The 23,378-nt window shown below is 36.8% G+C and overlaps 1 protein-coding gene across 2 annotated transcripts; it reads left to right on the forward strand.

The window, feature by feature from the left end:
- Positions 1-5,859: 5,859 nt before the first annotated feature.
- Positions 5,860-23,220, forward strand: LOC148661598 (broad substrate specificity ATP-binding cassette transporter ABCG2-like). 2 transcript variants are annotated; one of them, XM_088635529.1, is made up of 16 exons: positions 5,860-6,018; positions 7,959-8,247; positions 11,531-11,590; positions 12,384-12,498; positions 13,674-13,826; positions 15,790-15,947; positions 16,534-16,685; positions 16,777-16,872; positions 17,137-17,417; positions 18,029-18,111; positions 18,670-18,759; positions 19,440-19,564; positions 20,221-20,375; positions 21,208-21,297; positions 21,634-21,746; positions 22,287-23,220. In XM_088635529.1, exons 2-16 carry the CDS (start codon positions 7,964-7,966, stop codon positions 22,432-22,434), a joined length of 2,103 nt encoding a protein of 700 aa, XP_088491655.1. In that variant the 5' UTR covers positions 5,860-6,018; positions 7,959-7,963; the 3' UTR covers positions 22,435-23,220. The 2 variants fall into 2 exon arrangements, with proteins under 2 accessions (XP_088491655.1, XP_088491656.1); XM_088635530.1 differs by having other exon boundaries at positions 5,864-6,018; positions 7,963-8,247.
- The last annotated feature ends 158 nt before the right edge of the window (positions 23,221-23,378 follow it).

The following is a 23,378-nucleotide window of genomic DNA, read 5'->3' on the forward strand; positions in this document are numbered from 1 at the left end:
CTAGCACTCACCTTCCAGCCAACCCTGCATGGACAAGACTGGGCCTCTGGTTTGTCCGGGCAGCTTAAGTCTAATCCTCAGAGCATGGAGATGGTTTGTGATGAATCATGGAGTTCATTATTATAGTGCAAACATATAAGGAAGCAACTACCTTTCTTGATCTCAATCAATGTGGCTAGCTAACAACTGTCCTACTGCATTAAATAGCTTACAATGCACTCTCAGTTTTTGCTTTTTGGAAATAGGGACTGTCTACAACTATAACTGCTATCTGGCAAACAAATTCTTACCCTAGATAGAAAGTGGTCTTAGACTTCATAACTAACAAGATCAAGAACTAACTTGTTTTTGCTCCACATTCTCCCTCTTTCCTCTCCTTCCCATTCTCCCACATTCTTCCACCCTGGGTGGTGCAGTGGCTCTGTGGCTAAGGATCTACACCTGTGCCTGGAAATTTGCCGATTCATATCCCGCAGTTAGCAGAGGAATCCTACTCTGTTGGGCCCCTGAGCAAGGCCCTTAACCCCAACTGCTCCAGGGGTGCTGTATAAATGGCTGACCCTGGGCTCTGAACCCAAGCTTCTCTCCCTGTCTGTGTGTCTCTGTGAAAAAAGACAAATTCCTAATACAAGAAATTGTATATAGCCAATAAAGAGATCTTACCTCATCTAAGCCTTACAATTGCTACTAGCATCAGCTGCTTGGAAATATAAAAATCATTTAACAATAACAATAGAGTTCCAGTTACTTCATTGCTCAGCCCCCTAGTAATATTGCTTGACTGCAATATGCTTCTCAATCATAAAGGCTTGATCTAACCTTTTGCTTATTTGCATGATTACTAAAAGTCCCCTTGAGTGATTAAAAGTTTTGGTTTTGTAAAGCATATACCAATTAATGTATGCATAAAAACCACACTCAAGAACATCTTGTTGAACAGATAAAACCAGTTTGACCATCTAGTAACTATCTAACAATCACTGAGAAACAACATTCCTGGACAAAAACAGGGAGGTCTCTGCAGATCTTTAAAACAAATTCCTGTCATGTATCTAAATTGGCTGACTCCCTGTCACATGTGTTTGGGCATTGTGCCATGACAAACTGCCCCTCTTCCTGTGGCATAATTACCAATCTAACACAGTGGCTGATGAGTGTAGAAATAAGTCTAAAGTCAGGTCCAAAGAATCAAAAAAATAATTGTTCAAATATGAGGGTTCATAAAATTGTTGAGTCTCCAAATCAAAAGACATTATTATTATGTCAATGAATAAGGGAAACTTTTCTGCATAAAATGTAACAGTCACTTTAAGACCTTTTACTCTGCTTTTGCACTATGCTTTTAATGTATTCATAATTTAATTTATGACTGGAGCATACATTTAAAAAATCATTAGACTACAAAAGGTCTCATTATTTTACACAACCTTTTATAAATGTGAACAGTTCAAACAGCGTTATACTGATTGCAGAGATTAAAAGGGTATTTACAAGAGTAATACAATAAATTCACATTTCAACCAGTCTGAGAAACTGGGACTGAGATTGAGGGAGGGCTAGGCGATAGGTGACTGCATTTATTCCAATACTATGTAGGTTTTATGCTTTGTTTAAGCAAAAGACAAAAGCTGAACCCTATCTGGGTTCTGAAGTGTCTCACAAGAAGTTCAACCCAATACTGAGCAGGGAGGTGAGCGTGAGCCAGGTTAAAGTAGCCAGGAGGAGGGGGTGTGTCTGATTACTTAATTGAAACTGCACTGGAATGCAGAGAGCGTCGGGTCCTCATTGGACGTGGTGTGACAGGTGTGTCCAAAGGTGGAGGTGTTTAGTGGATATCCACACCCGTTGCCCTGGCCTCAGGGGTGGAGCAATCCTGCAGTGGCGGTTGGCTGTCCTCTTCTGGCATTGTATGGCCTTGGGAAGGTTGGCCTGCACCACCTGCCAGACAGCCTCGTGTGGTACTATCAGTGGCAGGGACATCCGTTGGGTCAGCGGACATTCTGAGAAGAGAGGGTTGGAACCCCTACTGGCATTCAAAGGGCGATATTCCTGTTGATGAATTGACCAAGATGTTCCGTGACAGGCCCAAGGAAAATGAGTGACTCTATCATCCTGAAAGGAGGAAACGTGGCATCTCAGGTACGTCTCCAGGTCCTGATTGACCCACTCTGTCTAGCCAAGAGAGATCAATCTGGATGCTGAGCATCCGACAGAAAGCTCACCAGAATCTGGAAACAAAGTGGAGTCCTCTATTCGAGACCATGGAGATTGGGAAGCCAAAACACTTCTTTAATGAATATCTCCACCATCTGAGGGGCAGATGGCAGCCGTGGGAGAGGTATGAAGTGTGTGGCCCTTGAGAACCTGTCCACCACAGTCAGGATTACAGGGTGGCCTCGTGATAAAGTCTGCAGAGAGAAGCTGCCAAGGGAGTTCTGGAACTGGCAGGGAGAGGAAGAGGCCTGCCTGGGCTGAAAGAGAGTTCCTGGCCTGGGTACAAGTCGATTTGAATCGGCCAAAACGTTGTGTTTTCTGTCTTCTTTTTTTCAGCATGGAATAAACCTAGTACATGTTTTAAAAATGTCTACTATTATAGAGGCTCTAATGCATTTGGGCAAGGAGTTTCACAAAATTAAGAAATTCCCACACTTCCTAATAATACAAAATCTCTTTCATTAAAAACTAATTATCAAAATGAAAACATGTATTAAGCTACTAATGAATGAATAAATCTACAATGAAGGCAAATAAGTTCTGAGGAGTATTTAGCAGCACAGCTTTTTAAAAACATATAACATTCAGTATACATGATATATTTGAATGAAACATAAATTCCAAATAAAAAGAGTGGATATTATGTCTTGCAAACAACCTAAGCAACAGCATAGATAACAATGCAACTGCCGTGTAGCTCAAAAGTTTAAAAAAAAAAAACAATAACAGGTATTGCATGACAAGAGATTTTAAGGCAGGACCAAATGTTTCCATAACAAAAGAAGAATGTGTCATGTAGTTTATGTTCTGTCACTGCTACAGTACATTCAAAACCTCTAATGAATATTGCTGTATTCTTGTACATATATTTCCTGTTTTTTAAAAAAATTCTCTAGTATTTTAGAATTTACATAGTTAAACTTTGGTTTAGTTTTGTTTTTAAAGAGGATTGGTTGACTCTGTAGAACAAATGGGACTGACAGCCCACAGGAGATAATCACGTGTCAGCTACGCCTGCTGTTTGAAGTCAATTATGGTTTTGCAATTTCAGTGCGTGAGAAGCCGATTCAATTGGCACCGAATGGAATGTCTTGTAAAAGTGAAATAAAATATAATTTTACAGATTTTACAGAGAAAAGTGCTATGTTGGAAAACAGGTGTAGCTGTGGAACTCTAAAATTGATTTTAAAGATAAAAGAATACAGTTATAGGACAGGGGTGACCAATCCAGGTCCTAAATATCTATAGCCTAGCAAGTCTTTTAGGTCCCCCCAAAATTATGCATCTGTAAAGACTGAGCAAAAGATATCAAAAGAATTACTTTTGATCACTTTTGCTAGTTAGTTAGGTCAGTAGGTAACGAATGACAAATTGGGACCACTCAAATACAGAGAATAGTGCACTTCACTGAATCACTAAATTGAACAAATTCTTTTTTTCAGTGGTCAAAACTGACAGTAAAATGATGATCTAGTTAAATGGGTGATGAGACTGGTTAGGTAGTGTATGTGAAAGCTTGGCTGGAAGAACCAGAGGACACCGTAACCCATTTTGAATGGAGCTCAACATCCCTGCTCAAGTAGTGCACATGTGCTCAAGTGCAAATTATATGTAAGAATATACTCTAAATGATCCCTTCCAAACCATGGTGCTCCATATACTACGTTCGATGCCAGTGATAACAAATGCAACCAATAAAAACTGAACTCCACACTAATAGAAAGAATAAAATCAATTTAAGAACAAGTATGGGAGGTGAAAAAGGAAGTTCAAGTTCAAAGAAATGAAAATGTGAGAGAATCTGCAAATTAATGAAGAAGTTTTAAAAAATGCCGATCACCAGGAGCTGGGGGAAGGTGTGACTCTAGTTTAAGAGTTTGGGCTTTGAGGGTATTTCTGGAAGAATTGTTTTGTAATGAGAGATCCCAGTAAAAGAACAGATGCAGATAGATGAGTGTAATCATGCTCAGTAATTTCAGTTTGCCCAATGCCTTTTCAGGGTTAACACATAAGCCATTGGGATCTAAGGTCATGTCTACGGCCATATCCCTGTCAGGGTGAGAAACGTCTCTTTCAACATCTTAAAATGTTCTACTTCAACATCTTTAAAAATGAGAGGAACCACAAATGGCTGAAGTGTCAATTCATTAATCACTCTGGACCTTTCTTGAACAATTCCCAAGGTGTAGGCAAAAAAAAAACAAAACATACTGCAAATCAGATGTATATTAAGAAGAACCACAAAGCTCAAATGTGCCATTTCAGCATTAAAATTGTACTTTAATTGTACTAAAATTGTAATCGGTGTATTCCCTGTGTTTGCATTTCTTACCCTTAGTGAGCAGGAAAATGACTCTTACCCAGCAAATTAAGCAATACGGCAAGACAAAAATGCAAGTGGGTCTTAGCACAAAGCAAATGACAGGAAATGAAAGAGGGAAGTATATCTGCGGCACACATCTCTAAACTAAATGCCCAGTGCAATGTTGTGCACCTTCAGGGTAAAGTAAGTGATCTGAAATAAAAATGTATATTTCTGCATTACACAAAGCAATCTGAATCTTCTTCACTTAAACATGGAATTACAACCTTACATCAATTAGCCCTATTTTACAATCTTGTTTGCATACCACGGATTGTATCGATGAAAAACGGTTTTAAAAATAATCCTCAGCAAATTATTGCTTCAAAGAAGCAGTGATAAACGGGTTTTATACTGTAGATATACTGGGCTATTTACAGGTTCAGTTGCCAATGTCTAGAACGATTAACTTTAAAAATATTTTAAAAGAAAATTTAATGTAGTTTAAAAAACTTGAATTCAGGTGTTTTTCAATCTCTTATCGATAATCTTTTCCTCGGAAAATGTGACTTTGTAATAAAAGTTACTCAAAAAAGTAAAATATTTACCTTTATCCTCTACGTTTGAACACGTTATTTACTGTAGGTATCATTGCATCGTGCTTGAAATACTGCTGCGATGCTGTGCTGCATTTGATTTCATACACATCTTAAAAACTACAAATTTCCTCTTCACCCCACTCTCTTTGTTTTAAAATAATGAAAGCTCTGAACTGAAGCGTATTTCTAACTTAATATACTATAGGAGTCAAACGTATCTAAAAAAGTGTGTGTCTGTGGGGGGGACTAAGCTGTTGTCAAGGTCTGACACGCAAAAACAGAAAAGAAAACTATCACCGGAGTCTCTTGGCTTTGCCTACAAAGCCAATTGCTTTCGGTGGCCTATGATAGTAGTTTCTTACGAAACAAAGCGTGAGAAGAGAACTCGCAGCATGCAAACCAGAAACCCGTGTTTCTTATCTTATGTAAACAATGTGAACACAGGAGCTACCTTGCGGTGAACTTGCATTTGAGACTTTATTGGATTTCATGCATAAAATACAAGTTTTTCCTGACTAAATTAAAAACATGATAAAGTTCTCAATAACGAGGAAATGCGTGCCTGTTTTCTTGCAATACCGCAATTGCAAGAATTCACAAAAGAAAATACCGTTTTATCCTCGTATTACATGATTTTATTACGCTTCAGAGCAAACGTCTCTTGTGATCAATGTCAAATGTACACAGCAAACTTCGTTTCAATAAAATATGGATTATGCAACTCAGCTTTTACAACAGTTATACAACGTTACGTCCAATTGCAATATGACTCCCTACCGAGACGTCACTTCTTTCGAGGCATTCTGTGGTGTCACAAGCATATAAATAAGAGGAAAGGGGAGAAGGATATCCAGATGTGGCTGCTTGCTTGGCGCTGAGACAAGAAACTGCGGGATACAGTTTGTAAGTTACAAAGCAAATCTACAGGAAAAAATTATAAAGTTAGACCAAACGATAGGTTGTACAGGTAGCTTTTGTCTTTATGTAGGAGTTTAAATGTTTCCCTTCATTTTACCGTTTACGTTGATATTTTGTTTCTCACCTATAACCCAATTTTAAAGAGATGGTAAGGACGGCGAACAAGCGGTTTTTATTTTAACTGCACAGAAAAAGTGCAATGCTGGTCTTTGATAGTAAATAACAGGATTAAGCACCATTAACTACATCTTAATTATAGTGACAATTGTAACCATGGAGCAGTAATGTTGGGTTTTTGTTGCATGTTTCACTTTCAAAGCAGCTTACAACAACAAAAAAGTGAATATGATCGGTTATCCGCAATGTCTGGTTGGCAGAGACTTGAACTTGTAACCGAATAACTTGATTTTTGAACATACCTTTTTTTGTACGGACATTAAAGGTTTCGGTATTTGATAAGTTTATTTTAACCTTTGAGGTATATGTTAGTAAATCATAAAAATAGCTTTATATTCTTTTATATGCTTCCGACAAAAGCACGAGGAAGCTACTCGCTGGCTAAATCATATACTTTACCCAAATGATTTTAATGTTATGCTCTAAATAAGAACATGTAACCTTTTTGTTTGAATGCCAGTGTATTGCTAGTAGAATGCTACTTTCTATCATTGATGCTAAAGTGATAGGAAATTTGATCAATTACTAATCACTGTTTTAGTGGGTGGTTTAAAAAATGCGTTTTACACGCATGAAGAGATACTAACACTATCAAGTAAAATGCAAGAAATTGTATAGGGCTAATAAAGAAACATTATTATTATTATTATTATTATTATTAAAATGTGCACCTAATCTAGAATGCCGGAAATTGCATCGGCGTTTTCACAGACAATAGGCTAAATTCTGCTTTGCGTTAATTCCAAAATATTTAGTGTTCGTGAAAATCTTTCCTTTTAAGGTGGCCTTTCCAATACAAACCTTCGCTGCCAGACAATCCAGTATGTGAATTTTGATCAATTCTTGTAAATCATTAACTTTATGTAATCACATCTTCATTTTAACGTTAGTTGTGCGATCCAGCTTCTCCTATGCAATAGTATTAAGATGATGTTGCAGTCGTAAATGATTACCTGTATTACAAATGCAGTTTACAGTGTTGAATAAACTGAAGTTATAGGCTTTTGAGCAGAGAATGGTAACTTCGCGTAGTCAGACGTTTCAGAATGATCGACGTTTAAATATGTTCCAATTATATAATCCTATTATGTATATATACAGTGCACGTATGATTCGTTCGTGTTTTGTGGTTTACAGTACATGTCTCAAGTAGCCAAAAGTGAATAATGCATAAGGGTACCGCATGAATAAATGGGAAATGTCAATAATTCTTACTTGCAATCCGTTAATATACAGTATATAATTCAATCTTTCTTTTAGGAAGTACACCTTCATATTGTAAAGGTTTATTCCATGCTGAAAAGAGAAGAAAACACAAAATACCTGAAGAAGGCTCCACAGTTTCGGCTGTGTTTTCTCTCTTCTCTTTTCAGCACGGAATAAACCTATTACTTGGTCCTTTGCAGCCTACGCATGCTGACACAGCTACCTACGTGAACTACTTCATATTCTAAAACTTTGTATTTTGTATTAATTGAGGTGTCCACGCATCCGTGCTCCATAATCGTTGGGCATTTATAAAAATTGATAAATGGAATAACTTGCCAATGGTTGTGACATTTTGCCTTTTAAGTAGATAGCCCGACATATGACGTGACCTTGCTACTTGAAAAGCCCCATGAACTCTACATTTTCCATGTGAGGTAGAGGAAATTGATATTGATATTGAATTGGAGGCATTCTGCGGTGTCACAAGCATATAAAGTGGGTGATATTTTTTTTGTTGGCTTTTCCCCCTCTTTTGCTAGGCAGAATGGCCAACAAAAGCAGCAGAACGGAGCCTGCCAGTACGAACCTACCCGGTGTTGAACTTGAGTCCCACGACATGCAGCAGTCTTCGAACAGCAGCGCTGTGGTTGCCGTCACGGAGGGGGAGGAGGAGCCGACTTTCCAGCGCGCGGTGCCCACCAGGGAGTCCCTGAGGTGCCCGCGGGGCTCCGTGGTCTCCTTCCACGACATCCAGTACACGGTGAAGATCTCAAGTGGCCCCTGTTGCAAACGCAAGGTGGTGAATAAGAAAATCCTTCACGGGGTCAAGTGAGTTTCCACCTTTTAGGAGTCTTACAAAAGCTTAAAAATACAAATGCTCCCTCTCGGAAATAAAATCTCATAACTTGGTTCTCCGGCAAATGATTGTTCCTCCTATATTAATACGGTATTATCAATACACTGTTCTTTCCCTTTTCCGTTTTGTTACATGCTATTCGGCTTTCCATCCTGTTCTATACTATTAGCATCAGTACTTCTGCGCGACTATAAATCGTTACTTTTTTCACAGAGACTCTTCCTAGTGTTATCATTATTCTGCGAAGTAGTCTAATGTATATAACCTCATCTGTAGATCATGTGTAGTAAAGTGTAAGGGCAGCATTGCCAGAAAGGGAAAGGGGCTGTTGAAGACAAGGTATCGCAGATTTCCAGTGCTTTTCTATGCGCGTGCTGTGTAAAATACACGCAAACCAAAGTATTGAAAGAACAAATTATCAGTGAAACTAGCCCAGCAGCTTCATTATAACTTTAACGGTTTATGATCATAAAGGCACCCTTTCCTAAGCCATCTCATATACAAATGAAATAAAGGGAATGTTGATGTATAGTTGACTAACCTGTTTAAAAATTAGACAAAGGCGAGGTTTGGAACAGAGGACAGTAGCCTTCAGCGGTATGTGACCATGTAGTATCATCTACAAATTCTCATTACGAAAACGCGACCTGCTTGGGTAACCGGCAGTGACAACCCAAACTGGCGTTGTAGGGGGCCTGAGGCTTGGCTCTTTAAATATACAGGGATTAGATCTGTGGGATTGCAACTCTTTGCTACCAGCGCTTAAACGTCTCAATGACTGTAACTGCGCTTCAAGAACTGGGTGACTGCAGTCGCGCTTATCACCTGTCCGCTGTTTTCTTGACCCACTCCTGATCGGTGCATTAACGCCCGCTTGTGGAAGCAAGCGGCTCTTTCTTTATGGTGCCATTATCGTATCCAAGTCAGAACCTCGTTGGAAATCTGTAATACTGAATAGGAAACGACCGATGTCTAACCTTCTAGTATCCGCCTTGCAATTGTTCAGCATGGTTTAGATTTACCCTCTTTTTTTTTACTTAAGGTGACTGCTTCTTCGCTGTTGGTACCCGCTGGGAACAGGCGCGGGTCTTCACGCCTCTCTTATCTCCCGTCTCTTAACCCAGTGCACATTGGTTACCCCTTCACGTCTTTCCTGCAGAACACTTCACACTTATCTGACTGACTCCATCTCCAGACCTGTGGAGTTCTTAATTCCGAGACACTTTCTTATCCCATGTGGTTTACTCGCTTCCTTCTTTAATTGGCAAACTTCCCATTCGGCTTAATTCAAATGTAGGTCAAAACGCAGATTTCTAAACTATTCTTTGAATCCAACAAGAATGAGGAACACCTGTAAAATAGGATTGAAAGCGGTTTCTTCACCGAATTCTCACGTGGAAATCATTGCCCCTAGAGTCAAGAACCGCTGGCGCCCTCGCTTGTCTTGAAATGGGGTTACAATACTTACAACAGCATAAAATACTTATTTTGCATTAAAACTGACAGCTTATTTGATGTACCAGTCCGGGTATGTTACTTAAAAAGTCAAGCGTATGTAGTCTTTCGATTGCATTAGATACAGCTAAATATGAGCAATGGCTGTTGTTCCAAAAACGGTTGTCAAGCTTGAGTCTATGTACAGTATAATCAACATGTGTCATGTTACAGTTAAATGGTTTACTGGTGGTTTGGGAAGGTGAATGAATGCAGTTCATGTTTTCTCCTTACTACCACCTCCCAAAACTAGGGTTTCACTAATAGAATAAAGGCATCTGCAAAGGAGAAAAATAATGAGGTGAATTCAATAAAAAATGAAGTGTTTCATTTATCACAGAATAATAAACCATGCTCTATTGAAATAATAACAGGCACAGCAGTCAGTGGAGCAGATGTGTATCACCAAGGCTTTGATTGCAGATTCCCTTTTATGTGCCCTTCCTCCTTTTCAATGAAACACGAAAATGTAAAAGAAGCATGTTGTTGGTCCTAATTTGAAATCTGTAACTTGCCCTGCAGGCCTGATGGTCTCTATGCTGAGCATTTCCTGTTCCAGACAACTGCTCAGTAACACAAAGGTCACTTCACCCACGTGAAATATTCTGCAGATCTGAGAAGTTATTCTGAGGGTTATTGTTCAAATGCTTTTCATGCCAAGGAAAATGTCATTGAAGTCATAGATTAAATAAACACCAGCACAGTAGGAAAGCATTTCCACCAATTTAGTTCTAAATTTCTTGTGCAGTAAAGGCAGCGTCTTACTTTTACGTTCTCTGATGTCATTCTTAAGAAGTTCCTGTTATGACAAAAAAAACAACATTTATTTTTTTAAAAAATTGAATAGATTCCTGATGCGAAGCTGCACTCTGGAAGTGTACCATTTCTTGGATTTTTGTTGTTGTATTTGAAAATCTATTTTTACTTTTTGAATACTCCCTGCTGTACAGTAGCTCTGTAATCAGAAGCATGGGGTTTCCAGAAATGCAAGCCTGCTTGCGTGCAGAAATATGTCAGGCTTATGACAGATGTTAGTGACATTAGGCGACACTAAAAAGATTAAATTTGTATTCATATTAGAAGCATGAATTGTGATCTTTGTGTGCTGTGCCTGTTCTCACCATGTCCCAGATCTTCCCACCTTGCACAGCCACACAAGACTATTTTAATGGCTTTTATATTGCTCCTGTCTATTTGCGCTTCAGTCATCGTGACCAGGGTGCCCTGTGTTAATGGTATAAGCTCTGGTTGACACAAACATCACTAGGAAGAAGCAGATGTCTGGATAGATTGATTTGCAAAACTGTTATAGTTAATTAGTCCAAAAAAATCTTTTAAAATGCTTTCTAAATGGTATCTAATGTAACTGCCCTAGTGTCACAGAAAGTTAAATATTCCTTTGCTGAAAGCATGACAAGCAAGCCTTTATTGAAGCTGGTTTTATATAGTATGGGTAGTTGTTGTGTAATCATATTAATTTACAAATTTGGGAAATTTTATAATACATTTCAAAATAAATCGATCACTATAACATTAGATTGTTATCTACTCTATATTTGCAACAGGGCACATATTTCTTTTTCTGTTGATCATTGATCACTTCTGTTACTGCTTTGTTTGAGTTTCTATAATTTTTACTTTGACTCTGTTGTTTAGCTTGAACTTTTTAGTTTACACTATAGTAAGACAAAAATCCAAAATCCATGAGTATATTAACATATTTAAGGGAAAAGATAAACTTACCAAATTATTTTTTTCCAGTGGTATAATGAAGTCAGGACTGAATGCTATTCTTGGCCCTACAGGAGGTGGGAAATCTTCGTAAGTAGCCCTTTATTTTCACTGGTTGACTGTTTTTTGCCTATTGTAATGGCTAAAAACAGTACAAAACCCCTGATTTAGACATAAAATGGCATGAGTTGATTCACTTGAGATGAAGATATGAAAATATGCCGATTATGCATAATGGAATAAGCTATCATGTGCTTTTGTGTTTCTTACTTGATGTGAAAGTAAGGTTCCTAGGATCATTGTATCTTAAGCAGTGACGAACAAATGCACCAACCCACAAGCAAGACTTTACATACTGTAAATAATTTAAATTTTTAAAAACCGGTAAAATATGTTGTTATCTAAAATATGTTCAAACTGATCATTTTAATTAAATCTACCTTGAAAAGAACATCATGAAAATTAAGAGACAATTAAAATGTTTTGGGTCCGTCAGTTCATACTTTTTTCCCCAAACTTCACACTCATGCATGAAAAGCAACAGGTTGTGTTTAACTAATGGTGTTTACTTAATGCTTCCCACTTCAGTAGAATAGTTTGTAGGAATGCCGTTTGGTTCTCACTATCTCATAATGAAAACTAGTTCATTTAGCCTTTAACACAGAAAATCAGATTTGATTTTGATTTAGAAATCAAAGCTGCATTAAGTGGAATCTTTGAGCAGGCCACGTTGTAAAACTCCAGAGTTCAGTTTGCTCAGGACAGCAGGGTTAACACCTCTGCTTTTTCTAAATGTTTCACAGGATCTGTATAGACCATTTTGACTGACTGGATTATTTGCTTCTATAATGATTTTTCCCTCTGTGTTGTATAACTGTGTCAGGCTGCTGGATGTTCTGGCTGCAAGGAAGGACCCAGCAGGGTTGTCAGGCGACGTTCTCATTGATGGAGCCCCACAACCTTCAAATTTCAAATGTATCTCTGGCTATGTTGTCCAGGTGAGTAGATTTGTTTCAATCATCATTTTCTTTCTTCACCCCTTACATTCTTAAGGTTGAGCATTGTATCTGTTTTAAGGCCATTTTTAGTGAGATCTTGTGAGATAAAGGGTTTGTGTGACCAGCTTAATAAAACTTTATGACCGAGGATGACATTTTATTATTATGTTGTATTTTATATCATTATTACTTGCTAAACCAATTAACATAGACAAAAAATGTTACAACTGTATAACAAAGGCAGGTATTTTCCAGGAGCTGTGTATTGCAATTGTAAATGTAAAGGTTTTCACACTGAATAAAAAAGAGCTTTTATTTGAAGAACTTAAGTGGGTAAAGAAAGTGATTGATTAGAGATAATGGATGTAGAAAACAGAAAAGCATTTTCCCCAAGTACAAGTCTTGAAATTGATATGTTACATGAGCATTTAGTGCTGAGGTGAAATACATGTGGCATCTGATATACAGTAGGAAAACAAAACTTTCCTATTGTTATTCAAATATATTATTTCACCCCTTTAAAGAAAATCATCTTCTTCATAGAGTAATCAATATCTTAGGAACCTTCCACAACAGGACAACATATCATTTTCAGGATGTTTTGACTTTGAAGTTGCTAAGCCTACCAATCCTGTTTTAAATGGTTGTCTAAAGGGGGCTTCCACACAGAGACCCAATTCAAAGGGCACATAAAAAACACAGCTTGCCAATAGGCTTATTTTATAGAATAACCTGCATCTATTGTCTGCAATCACAAAAACTAAGATGCAAGAAATCACCCAAATAAAATGTTACATTTAATGAAATTGCAGGGTTTTTTACATCGCTTTTTCAAAAAAATAATAATGCGTACTGCCAGTCAGCCATCTATTGTCAAAAGACATGGAATTATTAAATGAAAACTAAGCAAAAATCAGGAAATCAAAGATGAAAGATTCAGTTATGGTAATGACTTTGAAAAGGGGAGAGTATATCTAGTCTCCCCATCCACACCCTAACCTCCACACACACATTAAAAGGACAAGGCTGTAAATAGGATACACTGATTATGAAGGATCTTTCCAGAAAGAAATTGCTGCATCAATAAGCTTCTTCAGACCAGAAGAGCTAAGCAGGTTGGACGACTCACCTGATCTTCCAGTACAGTATCTGCACCTGCCTGGTTTCTTCAACAGGATGACGTTATCATGGGCACCTTGACTGTCCGAGAAAACCTCCTCTTCTCAGCGGCTCTCCGCCTCCCCACATCCATCTCCTTCAAGGAGAAGGAAGAACGAGTGGACAGTGTCCTGTCTGAACTTGGGCTGACCAAAGTGGCCAACTCCAAAGTGAGTGTGAATCCAGTTGTTCTCAAGTATATTTTTTTTTAGGTCTGAAGCACTCTCTCTAAAAATATTTCTTTGCTGTCATTAAGACATTTGGCTTTTCTTACACATTTAAATTTTAAAATTTAAGAAGTTTAACATAATTGCATAAGAATCGTTACAAACCAGAAGAGGCCATTCGACCCATTTAGCTCATTTGGTAGTTAGTAACTAATTGATCCAAGGATCTCATCAAGCCTTGTTGATAGCTTGTTCCAAACTCCCACAACACTTTGTGTAAAGTAGTGCCTCCTGTTCCCAATTTGTCTCTTGTGTCATCTGATGTGTGTGTCACTTCATTCTGAATGTGAATCTAATTTTAATATAGCTTTGCAAGAAGTGAGCCTTACGTTATCAAATTCCCTCCCATCTAGTCATTAGTCATTTTCCTAGTAAAACACTATCACAAATAAAGTACAGATGTTTTAAACGAAGCTAAGCAGGTGTGAGCCTGGTCAGTACCTGGATGGGAGACCTCCTGGGAAAAACTAAGGTTGCTGCTGGAAGAGGTGTTAGTGGGGCCAGCAGGGGGCGCTCACCCTGCGGTCCATGTGGGTCCTAATGCCCCAGTATAGTGACTGGGACGCTATACTGTAAACAGGCGCGTCCTGAGACGTAAAACCGAGGTCTTGACTCTCTGTGGTCATTAAAAATCCCAGGACATTTCTCAAAAAGAGTAGGGGTGTAACCCTGGCGTCCTGGCCAAATTTCCCATTGGCCCTTACCAATCATGGCCTCCTAATAATCCCCCTCTATGAATTGGCGTCATTACTCTGCTCTCCTCCCCACTGATAGCTTATGTGTGGTGAGCGTTCTGGCGCACTATGGCTGCCGTCGCATAATCCAGGTGGATGCTGCACTTTGGTGGTGGTGGAGGGGAGTCCCCGTTACCTGTAAAGCACTTTGAGTGGAGTGTCCAGAAAAGTGCTATATAAGTGTAAGCAATTATTTTTTATTATTATTATTATTATTATTATTATTATTATTATTATTATTATTACTAAATTAGTTCATTGACTTTTTCACTGAAAATTCCTTAAATTAATGATTAGTCAGAACAAAGACCTAAAATGGAATGGAAAACCCTTGTTGATGATCTAAAAACTGGAACTCTAATATAATTGATAATCTGTTGATAGATATACATCTTAAGCCGTAAGCCTTCTTTTGTTAAGTGCGGTAGGCGGTGATATTCACAGACATGTTTTATTATCTTTTAATGAGTTGAAAAGAGTTCAGCAAGTGTTTTTTGTAACTTGGAACACTCTTACTATAAGTTGTGATATAAAACCATGTTTTTGTGACAGAAAAAACAGATTTTAATTTAACCTGAAACTGGGCAGAAGAGAACCAAAAGAAGACTTAACTAAAATGTTGTGTTTTTTTTTACTTTTTAGTTCTACTTGTCCTCTTTCAGCCACACACTGGCACCATCCAAAAGATTAAACTCAAAAGATTTTGTAACTGCTCAAAAAAGAGTGCTAGACTGTAATACTGTTATGTTATGACAGATTTATTAAAAGGAAATATGAGCCTTGTTGTTGCTGAATTTCTACATTTCTGAAAAAAGTGTCATTTTCCTTAAGTGCTTGTGGATATTGTCATACGTTTGCAATGACACACGTGTTATTAAGCTTTCTTTTCTTTGATTTTCTTCAAGTACCAATTGTTAACTGAAAAAAAAGCCCAGTTTTCTCAGAAAAAAAGAAAACGCTAAAGCATATAAACTGGTATTTAACAGAGCTGATATATTATCTCAGGTCATTAGTGACTCTTTACATAGTAAAGAATGCCGCTGTGTGCACATTCATTTGTTGTGTACAAGGAAATGACCATGTGGCTCAACTTTGCAGTAACAAGAAATAGCTGTTGTCTTGTCCTTAACACGCTGTCACGGACAGCCAGGATAATACAGTGCTTGTTTCAGGTTGGCACACAACTGATCCGAGGTGTCTCTGGAGGAGAGAGGAAAAGAACAAATATTGGGATGGAGCTCATCACTGAGCCTCCTGTTTTATTCCTGGATGAACCCACTACGGGCCTAGATGCCAGCACTGCCAATGCTGTCCTTATTCTCTTGAAAAGGTACGAGTGGCTGTAGGTTTTCTTTGTAAAAGCAGTAAGCAAATGCTTTTGGTCTTTTGACTCACTTTGCAGACAAACTTCTGTTGAGAAGCACAAGTAAAGAAATAAACAAAAACGCAGGCTTTAGTTTAAATTTTTTATTGTCATTCTTTTTATATATATTTTTTATCACAGAAGAATACCTTTCATCAGCATCGTTTTGTATTTTAGACACATCTCAGCACATAATTCACTGTCTGTATCGTGATCTGAGAATTATTGACTCATTAACAGAAGGCTGCTTCCTTCATTATTCTCTTTGAACTTTACACTGAAGTATAAAAATACTATGTAATGATTAACAACACAATAGGTTTGTCTCCCTGAATGTTGTGGAGGCATTCCAAGGAATTTAAGATTGGGCAGATTTGTTTAATGTCAAATTGTGGAATCCTAGTTTCAAAGAGCAATATATGAAATGCACTAGATAAAATGGCTGCAGGAAGTGATAATACTTTTATTGATGCTGCTTGACTTATATGTTTGCATGAATATTACAATCGTAATGCTAATATGGCTTAATATTGATTTCTTTGGACTCCTTCAGGCTGTCAAGAAGAGGGCGAACAATTATTTTGTCCATTCACCAGCCACGCTACTCAATATTTAAGCTGTTTGACAGTTTGACTTTATTGGCTTCTGGAAAAATGATGTACCATGGGCCAGCCAAATCTGCATTGGGATATTTTAAATCCCTTGGTAAGATCACTGGGAGATGGTTTTCATTTAACCACAGTAGTGGTTGGAGAGGAATGCATAATCACATGGTTTATGACACTTTTTCTTTCAGGTTATGAATGTGAATCTTTCAACAATCCAGCTGATTTCTTTCTGGATGTGATTAACGGGGACTCTACAGCAGTAGCAGCAAGCAAGGACTTCAATGGTACTCTTATCAGGATTAGATTTTGATGGCTTCTCTAGTGAAAGCAGTTGTTTTCCAGCCTGAAATTCAGACAGCATGCAACTGTAGTTTTAAGGTTCTAATAGTTTATGTAATGAATGTTTAAGTGTATATTTCAATCATAAAAACATCTATTGAATTATTTGGTAGAAAGATAAATTCAGACCAAGTGCCTTAAACAAAAATAAATCAGTTATTTGGTTTTGTTAGAAAATATTACATGTATTCTCCATTTTTCACACACAGAAAGCTCAAAGGAAGATGACTTGGAAGCAGTCAAAATTCATGATCATGAAGCCGTTGACCAGAGTGTGGTGGAAAAACTCAGTGAGGCATATTTGAAGTCCTCAGAATATAGAAATGTGCAAGATGCCTTGAAGAAGACTGAAGCCGGCTTGGGGCAGAGGAAGAAGAGGAAGAAGCTTGTGTCGATCACATATGCCACCTCCTTCTTCACTCAGCTTCGCTGGGTGACCATGCGTGCCGCTAAGAACTTGATTCGGAACCCTCAGGCTTCGGTTGCACAGGTAGAAGCTTCACACTGGCCCGGTCTCTTCTTTAAGCCTCTTTCTGAAACTCCTTTCTTTAAAATGTAGGTATTTTCCAATAAGGTAATAAGTAACAATATGACAAATAAAATCTTGTGAAAACATCTGTGGTCAATGTTGCAGGAAGTAAGAATCTAGCACATGAAAGAGAGGTTAAATTTGACAAATAGACCTAAGGCATTTCTTTTCTTACTTTTAACACTTCAAAGATCATGTGCTGGTAACACTGAACTGCCCAGTACTTTGCAATGAATGGAGCCTGGTACAAAGGCTGTGTAACAAACTTAATCTTTAAAAGATCACTGCTGATCAGAGTGATAATACCTTTTATATTAAAGATATATGACCCATGTGATTTTGTGATCCATAGAAGTATTGATGAGGTCTATTTTTTAACTGGCATAATATACAAGCAAAAAAGCAATAAAAAAGCACTAACTCTGTCTTCCTAAAGTGTATAACCTGGCAGTAACGGAATTAACTTTTTTTAATATCTCAGAATTGTTTTGCACAGAACATTGTTTTTTTGTTAATAAAAAAAATCTATTTTTGTTTTTTTGGTCTTAGTAGACTTGTTTTTTGTGTTTTAGGTTTTAGTAGTTATTGTCCTGGGCCTAATTGTTGGTGCAATTTTCTTTGGAGTCAAACTCGATGCCAGTGGAATCCAGAACAGGTGAAACTCATTCTTGACCATTAGCAGAATAGCCTAATTGAAACTACAGATTACAGTTTCACCAAATTAGCGTTTCACAGCTTTTATTTAGTGTAATACGTAAATCACAAAGACTAGGAGCGAAGGTGATAAATTCATTTGGAAAATAATCTGAAGTAATTTTAAGTTTTCTAAAGTCTGTCAGGTCTGAGAAGTAAGAGGCTAATGGAGAATAGCATAAATGATATTAGTATTACTTACAAATCTTTTTCTGGTATATTTTCACATATTGAACAGGTGGTGGAGTCAAAGGTAGAATCTTCTAGGTTTCAGTGCAAAACATTCTAAAACATAGCTGAAAATATCAAAATATTATTCAGTAAACAAGGGGAGTGATAATGTCAATGATGTAATATTATTATCTTTATCTAAAATAGTCTATATATATTTTTATTAAAAACTCCTTATAGCAATATTTTATGTAATGACTGCTTTGTTTATGTGTTCCAGTGTGTAATTTATTAACAGAACTGTTAAAAAGATCATCTTGTTTTCAATGGTCTTCATCATCTTTTCCAGAGTGGGCTCCTTATTCTTTTTAACCACCAACCAATGCTTCTCCAGTGTGTCTGCAATTGAGCTTTTCATCACCGATAAGAAACTGTTCATGTAAGTATAAAAAATCTTAAAATTAATTCATACAATTCATTTATTTTAAACAGAATGTTCTGTATTATAGAATTAAATTTGATTTAAAATGCTATATGGATGTAAAAAATAGATCATGTCAAAGGCAAGATTTGCAGAAACTATACATGGCATTACTTTGTGTCTAACAGCCTTAACATTTTAAAATGCATGCTTTGACCCACATGCTATTCGATCTCTTTCTGCAGCATGTCAGAACTCCACTCTCTGTTTTTGGTGTGGTTTTATATCTTTATAGCTATATCTAGTTCTGCGTCCAAAATTTACTGCATTCTGATTTGTGAAAATAATACAGCTATATTAGGAACATTATGTGAAGCAGAAGAGTGCCCTAACTCACTAGGTCTGAGAATCGAGTATGGGGAAGAGGTACAGTAGATGAGATATATTGACATGTAGGGACATATACGATTGCAACAAAGAATAATCAGTCTAGTGCTAAGCAAACCACACTACTTAAATTCAAAAGAAATATAATAGACATATGAGACATACAGCATATGACATTATTCAAAAGATTGGTTCCTTTCACTTGTAATCTATCTTATAGTAGATAAATTAAAAAACAAACTCATCTATTTCTTGTCGTTATCCTGCATGTTTGCTATTTGTTTTGTTCACGTATTCATTTTAAACCCTAGCCACCAGTACACCAGTGGATACTACAGACTGTCTGTCTATTTCATTTCATTACTGCTGGGAGACCTCATTCCAATGCGAACTTTGCCTGCAGTAATTTTCTCATTAATCACTTACTGGATGATAGGTAAGCCTTTAACTACAGTATCACCTCTTTTATTTGAGGGACTTTATTGTTTTTCCTCTATTGTGCTGTTATTAATAACTATTTAATTTAATATTTTCTATAGTTTTACCTTTGTTTTTTAAATTAACTTACTTCTATTTACAGTACATTACTGAATTAAATTGACAATGCTTTTTGATCATGACTCTTGAATATTCACAAGGTAATGTTTAAATAAATGGACAATGACAAAACTTGTAAGACACCTAAGACGGAATGCAAAACAATTGATATGACAAAACAAAAGAACCTTATCCATGGAGACTCAAATACTTAACACTAAAACCTAAAAGGTTAAGTGTATAAAATAGCTAGTTAGAACATGGGGAGGGACGTATCAACAAACAATAAGATGATAAGCTTATCTAACTAACAAAACAATACAAAGTGCAGCAACTAAACAGTAAATGTACGGATGAATTGTGACATAGTTACAATGATATAATAATGTAGTTCAGGTGGGTAGCTGTGTCAGCATGTGTAGGCTACAAAGGAACAAGTAAAGGTTTATTCCCTGCTGAAAAGAGAAGAAAGAAAACACAATGTTTTGGCTGTGGAGCCTTCTGGTGTCAATTATGATTTAATAATGTCAACGTTTCATTGTTGTCTAATTACAGGCTACAAGAGAGAGCCTGGTAACTTCTTCTTCTTCATGTTCACACTGATAATGGTGTCCTACACAGCCACTTCAATGGGTCTTGCCATTAGTGCAGGAATGGATGTTGTTGGAATAGCAAACCTCATTATGACCATATGCTTTGTCCTCATGCTTGTGAGTACACTGAGATCCTCCATTAGCAGTGGCTATGCGATAAGATAAGATCACTTTATTAGCCTTATACAATTTCTTACATTAGGAATTTCTTTTCGGATACCCCAGCTTGCTCTCCACGAGACACACAGGCACACAGACAGAGTGCTACTAGGTATTAAACATATGACTATAACTAAACAAAGATATGAGATAAATGTTTGAAAAAGTCCTTTAAAGCACCAAAAAGCTTAACACTACAAAAACGTTCCTCTTGTGCACAATTCATTTATATTTTATTGCTTTTGAAACCCAAACTGCTGTTTTTTAACAAACTGTCTAAGATAGATATCTAATCTTTTATGTCCTTGTTCAGCACTGAACTGTTTTACTTAAATGTAAATTAATCTGGTAATAAACAAATTACATGGCTTTTTATATTCCTTCGAGTTCAGGGCTCTTGAGTTCAGGGAAAAGTTTGTGTGAAACAGTCCAATCTTTGTCACTTAAAAGGTGGTTAAGTATAGGTGAACTGGCTAGCTAAATGGACCTCTTTAATTTTTTGCCTTGGGAGACAACGCCATCTTAGTTCTGTGATGATGATGTGGAAAGGACAGAACTCAGTATGGAGACTGGACTGAAAAATCCCTGCCTTTTGCTGATGAATGATGAATTCAGGTCACAGAAACACCTTGCATCTCAAGTCATACTGTGGATGAAGAGAAGCACCTCAGTTGAAATATTATTACAAAATCATATAGATATAGACCATGTTTGAAAACTGTAATTTCTTGGAAAAAAAGGTCTGTATAAGAAGCTGAAACTCAAGAACACTTTTTCTCAAATTTTGCAGATCTTTTCTGGTCTGCTGGTGAACATCCCCTCTATAATGGACTGGCTCAACTGGCTAAAGTACTTCAGCATTCCGAGATATGGACTAACGGTAAGAAAGTTAGACACTTTTGTGTCAATAGTGTTCTTGAAGGAAGTTAATCAGTTTAAAACTTTATTGCAAATGTCATTTTATAGCTACATGCTTGCTTGTTTTTTGAACAATGTCTGTTTTTAGACGTATGAATGTTAGATTTCTATACTTTGGTTCCATAGTATGCTTCTATACTTTAAAAAAAAACTTCCATTTTCTTTTAAATATCTAATATAATATTTTACTTTTTTTTACTTCTGTTCCACAAAGCAAAGGATGCTTTCCTTGAAAGGCACTATAAGGTTTGATTGATGCAGAGTGTAAACTTTTAATTATAGTATGTTTCTTTTATAGGCCCTAGAAGTGAATGAGTTCAGAGGCTTGTACTTCTGTGGAGAGAACAATACCATGAGCTTTGCAACAGCAATGTCAAACTGTTCACACAATGCGCAACAATATGGAGCAGTGTATGTTTTTCATATTTATTTGATTCAGTGTTTTAAGATTGGCAAAAACTATTTTACTTAAGTTTTTTTCCTACATAAATACTTAAGGGAATACTTAAAATAGTAATATACATCTTAACCTTAGCATTCTCTAGAAGGAGATTCACTAAGGGCAAGGTAGACCTCAGCCACTTCCCTTAACAGTAACACTACTTCCAATATCATAGAAAATTGTTTTGTAGAACACAATTTGGTTCTTATTTGGTTGTTTGTTTTTTTAGCTAAAACAATGTCTTAATTCACCTTATTCTAAAGGGGTTAAGTGTGCTTTTATAACTTGCTGGGCACTTTTGTTGCTGCAGATGATAGAACATGATACATAGTGTTAGTATCCAATCTGTTGTCCAAGATACCAAAAAATAGTTTACCCATGATTAATTTTGACATCCTAGATGTAAACTTTTCTATTACATTCATTTTATTCATCTGTAGTAGGATAAAAGTTTTAAGTTAACCATTTTTGACATGTCTGAAAGCTTAATTCTGCTGTTCCCTTAACAGGTGTTATGGCGAGGCTTATCTCTGTGGACAGGGGATCAACTATAATGACTGGGCAATGTGGGAAAACATTGTTGCTTTGGCCTGCATGACCATAATCTTCTTGACCATCGCTTATATAAAGCTGAAAGTTATGAAAAAGTTCACATAACCTTTACCTTTTCTTGTAATGTTATCTGATTTTGTATGTGCGGTTAGGAGTATTACCAGCACTGGAATCCATTAAGCACCTTAGAACACCTCAGCCTCTATGAAAGGGTATAAAATACATTTGATTAAGCTTTGTTTGCAGAATGTTGTTTTGAAGCTGCTGCTCTGCATAACTACTGTATTCTCATCACATAATCTAATGTAATGACATATACATGCTGGAACATTAGGAATTTTTCCTCAAGACTATCAGTGTAAGATCCTGTTTAAAAGGTCCATTCAAGACCATTTTTATGCAACTAATTGGAATACATATCTCAAGCACTGAAGAAAAATATCAGAACTCAAACATCTTGATTTTTTAAGCATCTTATACCAGATATTCAGCATTTAAACACAGTGTAGGACAATGCATTCATCATTATTCAATGAAAGTACAAGATGCCACTTGTTTACAAAATTTTTATTTTCTTGTAAAGGCAGATCAAATGGCAAAATCATTGTGTAAGGTCCTGAATAAATGAACTTACAAAAGATTTCAGAAAACTTCATTATAAAAGGCATTTTTCCCCATGTAAGGAGCCAGTAGAAGAACCTAAGGTCTGTCATAAGCTGCATTTTAGTTTCTTGTCTGTAAATATACTGTTCTAACTTTCATGTATCAATGGATGAGACAAAACTAATGTAACCTATGCTATGTGAATGTATTAAGACTGTTTTTTTCTGTAATAGTAAATTAAATTGGGGAAATAACTGGTTGTGCCAAATGCAACCACACTGCCATCTACTGGATTGTTTTATCATAAAACGACCATACCATATAAAAGGTTTCCATACCTTTAACTGAACACTTGGCTAAAGACTTTTAGTATGCATTACAATTTAGTTTCCAAGTTAAATTTTTATTCCATTAATAATTTAATTTCTACAGGTAGGTTTATAGTT

This window comes from Lepisosteus platostomus, chromosome 6 (assembly GCF_059453375.1).
Source record: "Lepisosteus platostomus isolate fLepPlt1 chromosome 6, fLepPlt1.hap1, whole genome shotgun sequence".
In the NCBI taxonomy this organism is placed as follows: Eukaryota; Metazoa; Chordata; class Actinopteri; order Semionotiformes; family Lepisosteidae; genus Lepisosteus; species Lepisosteus platostomus.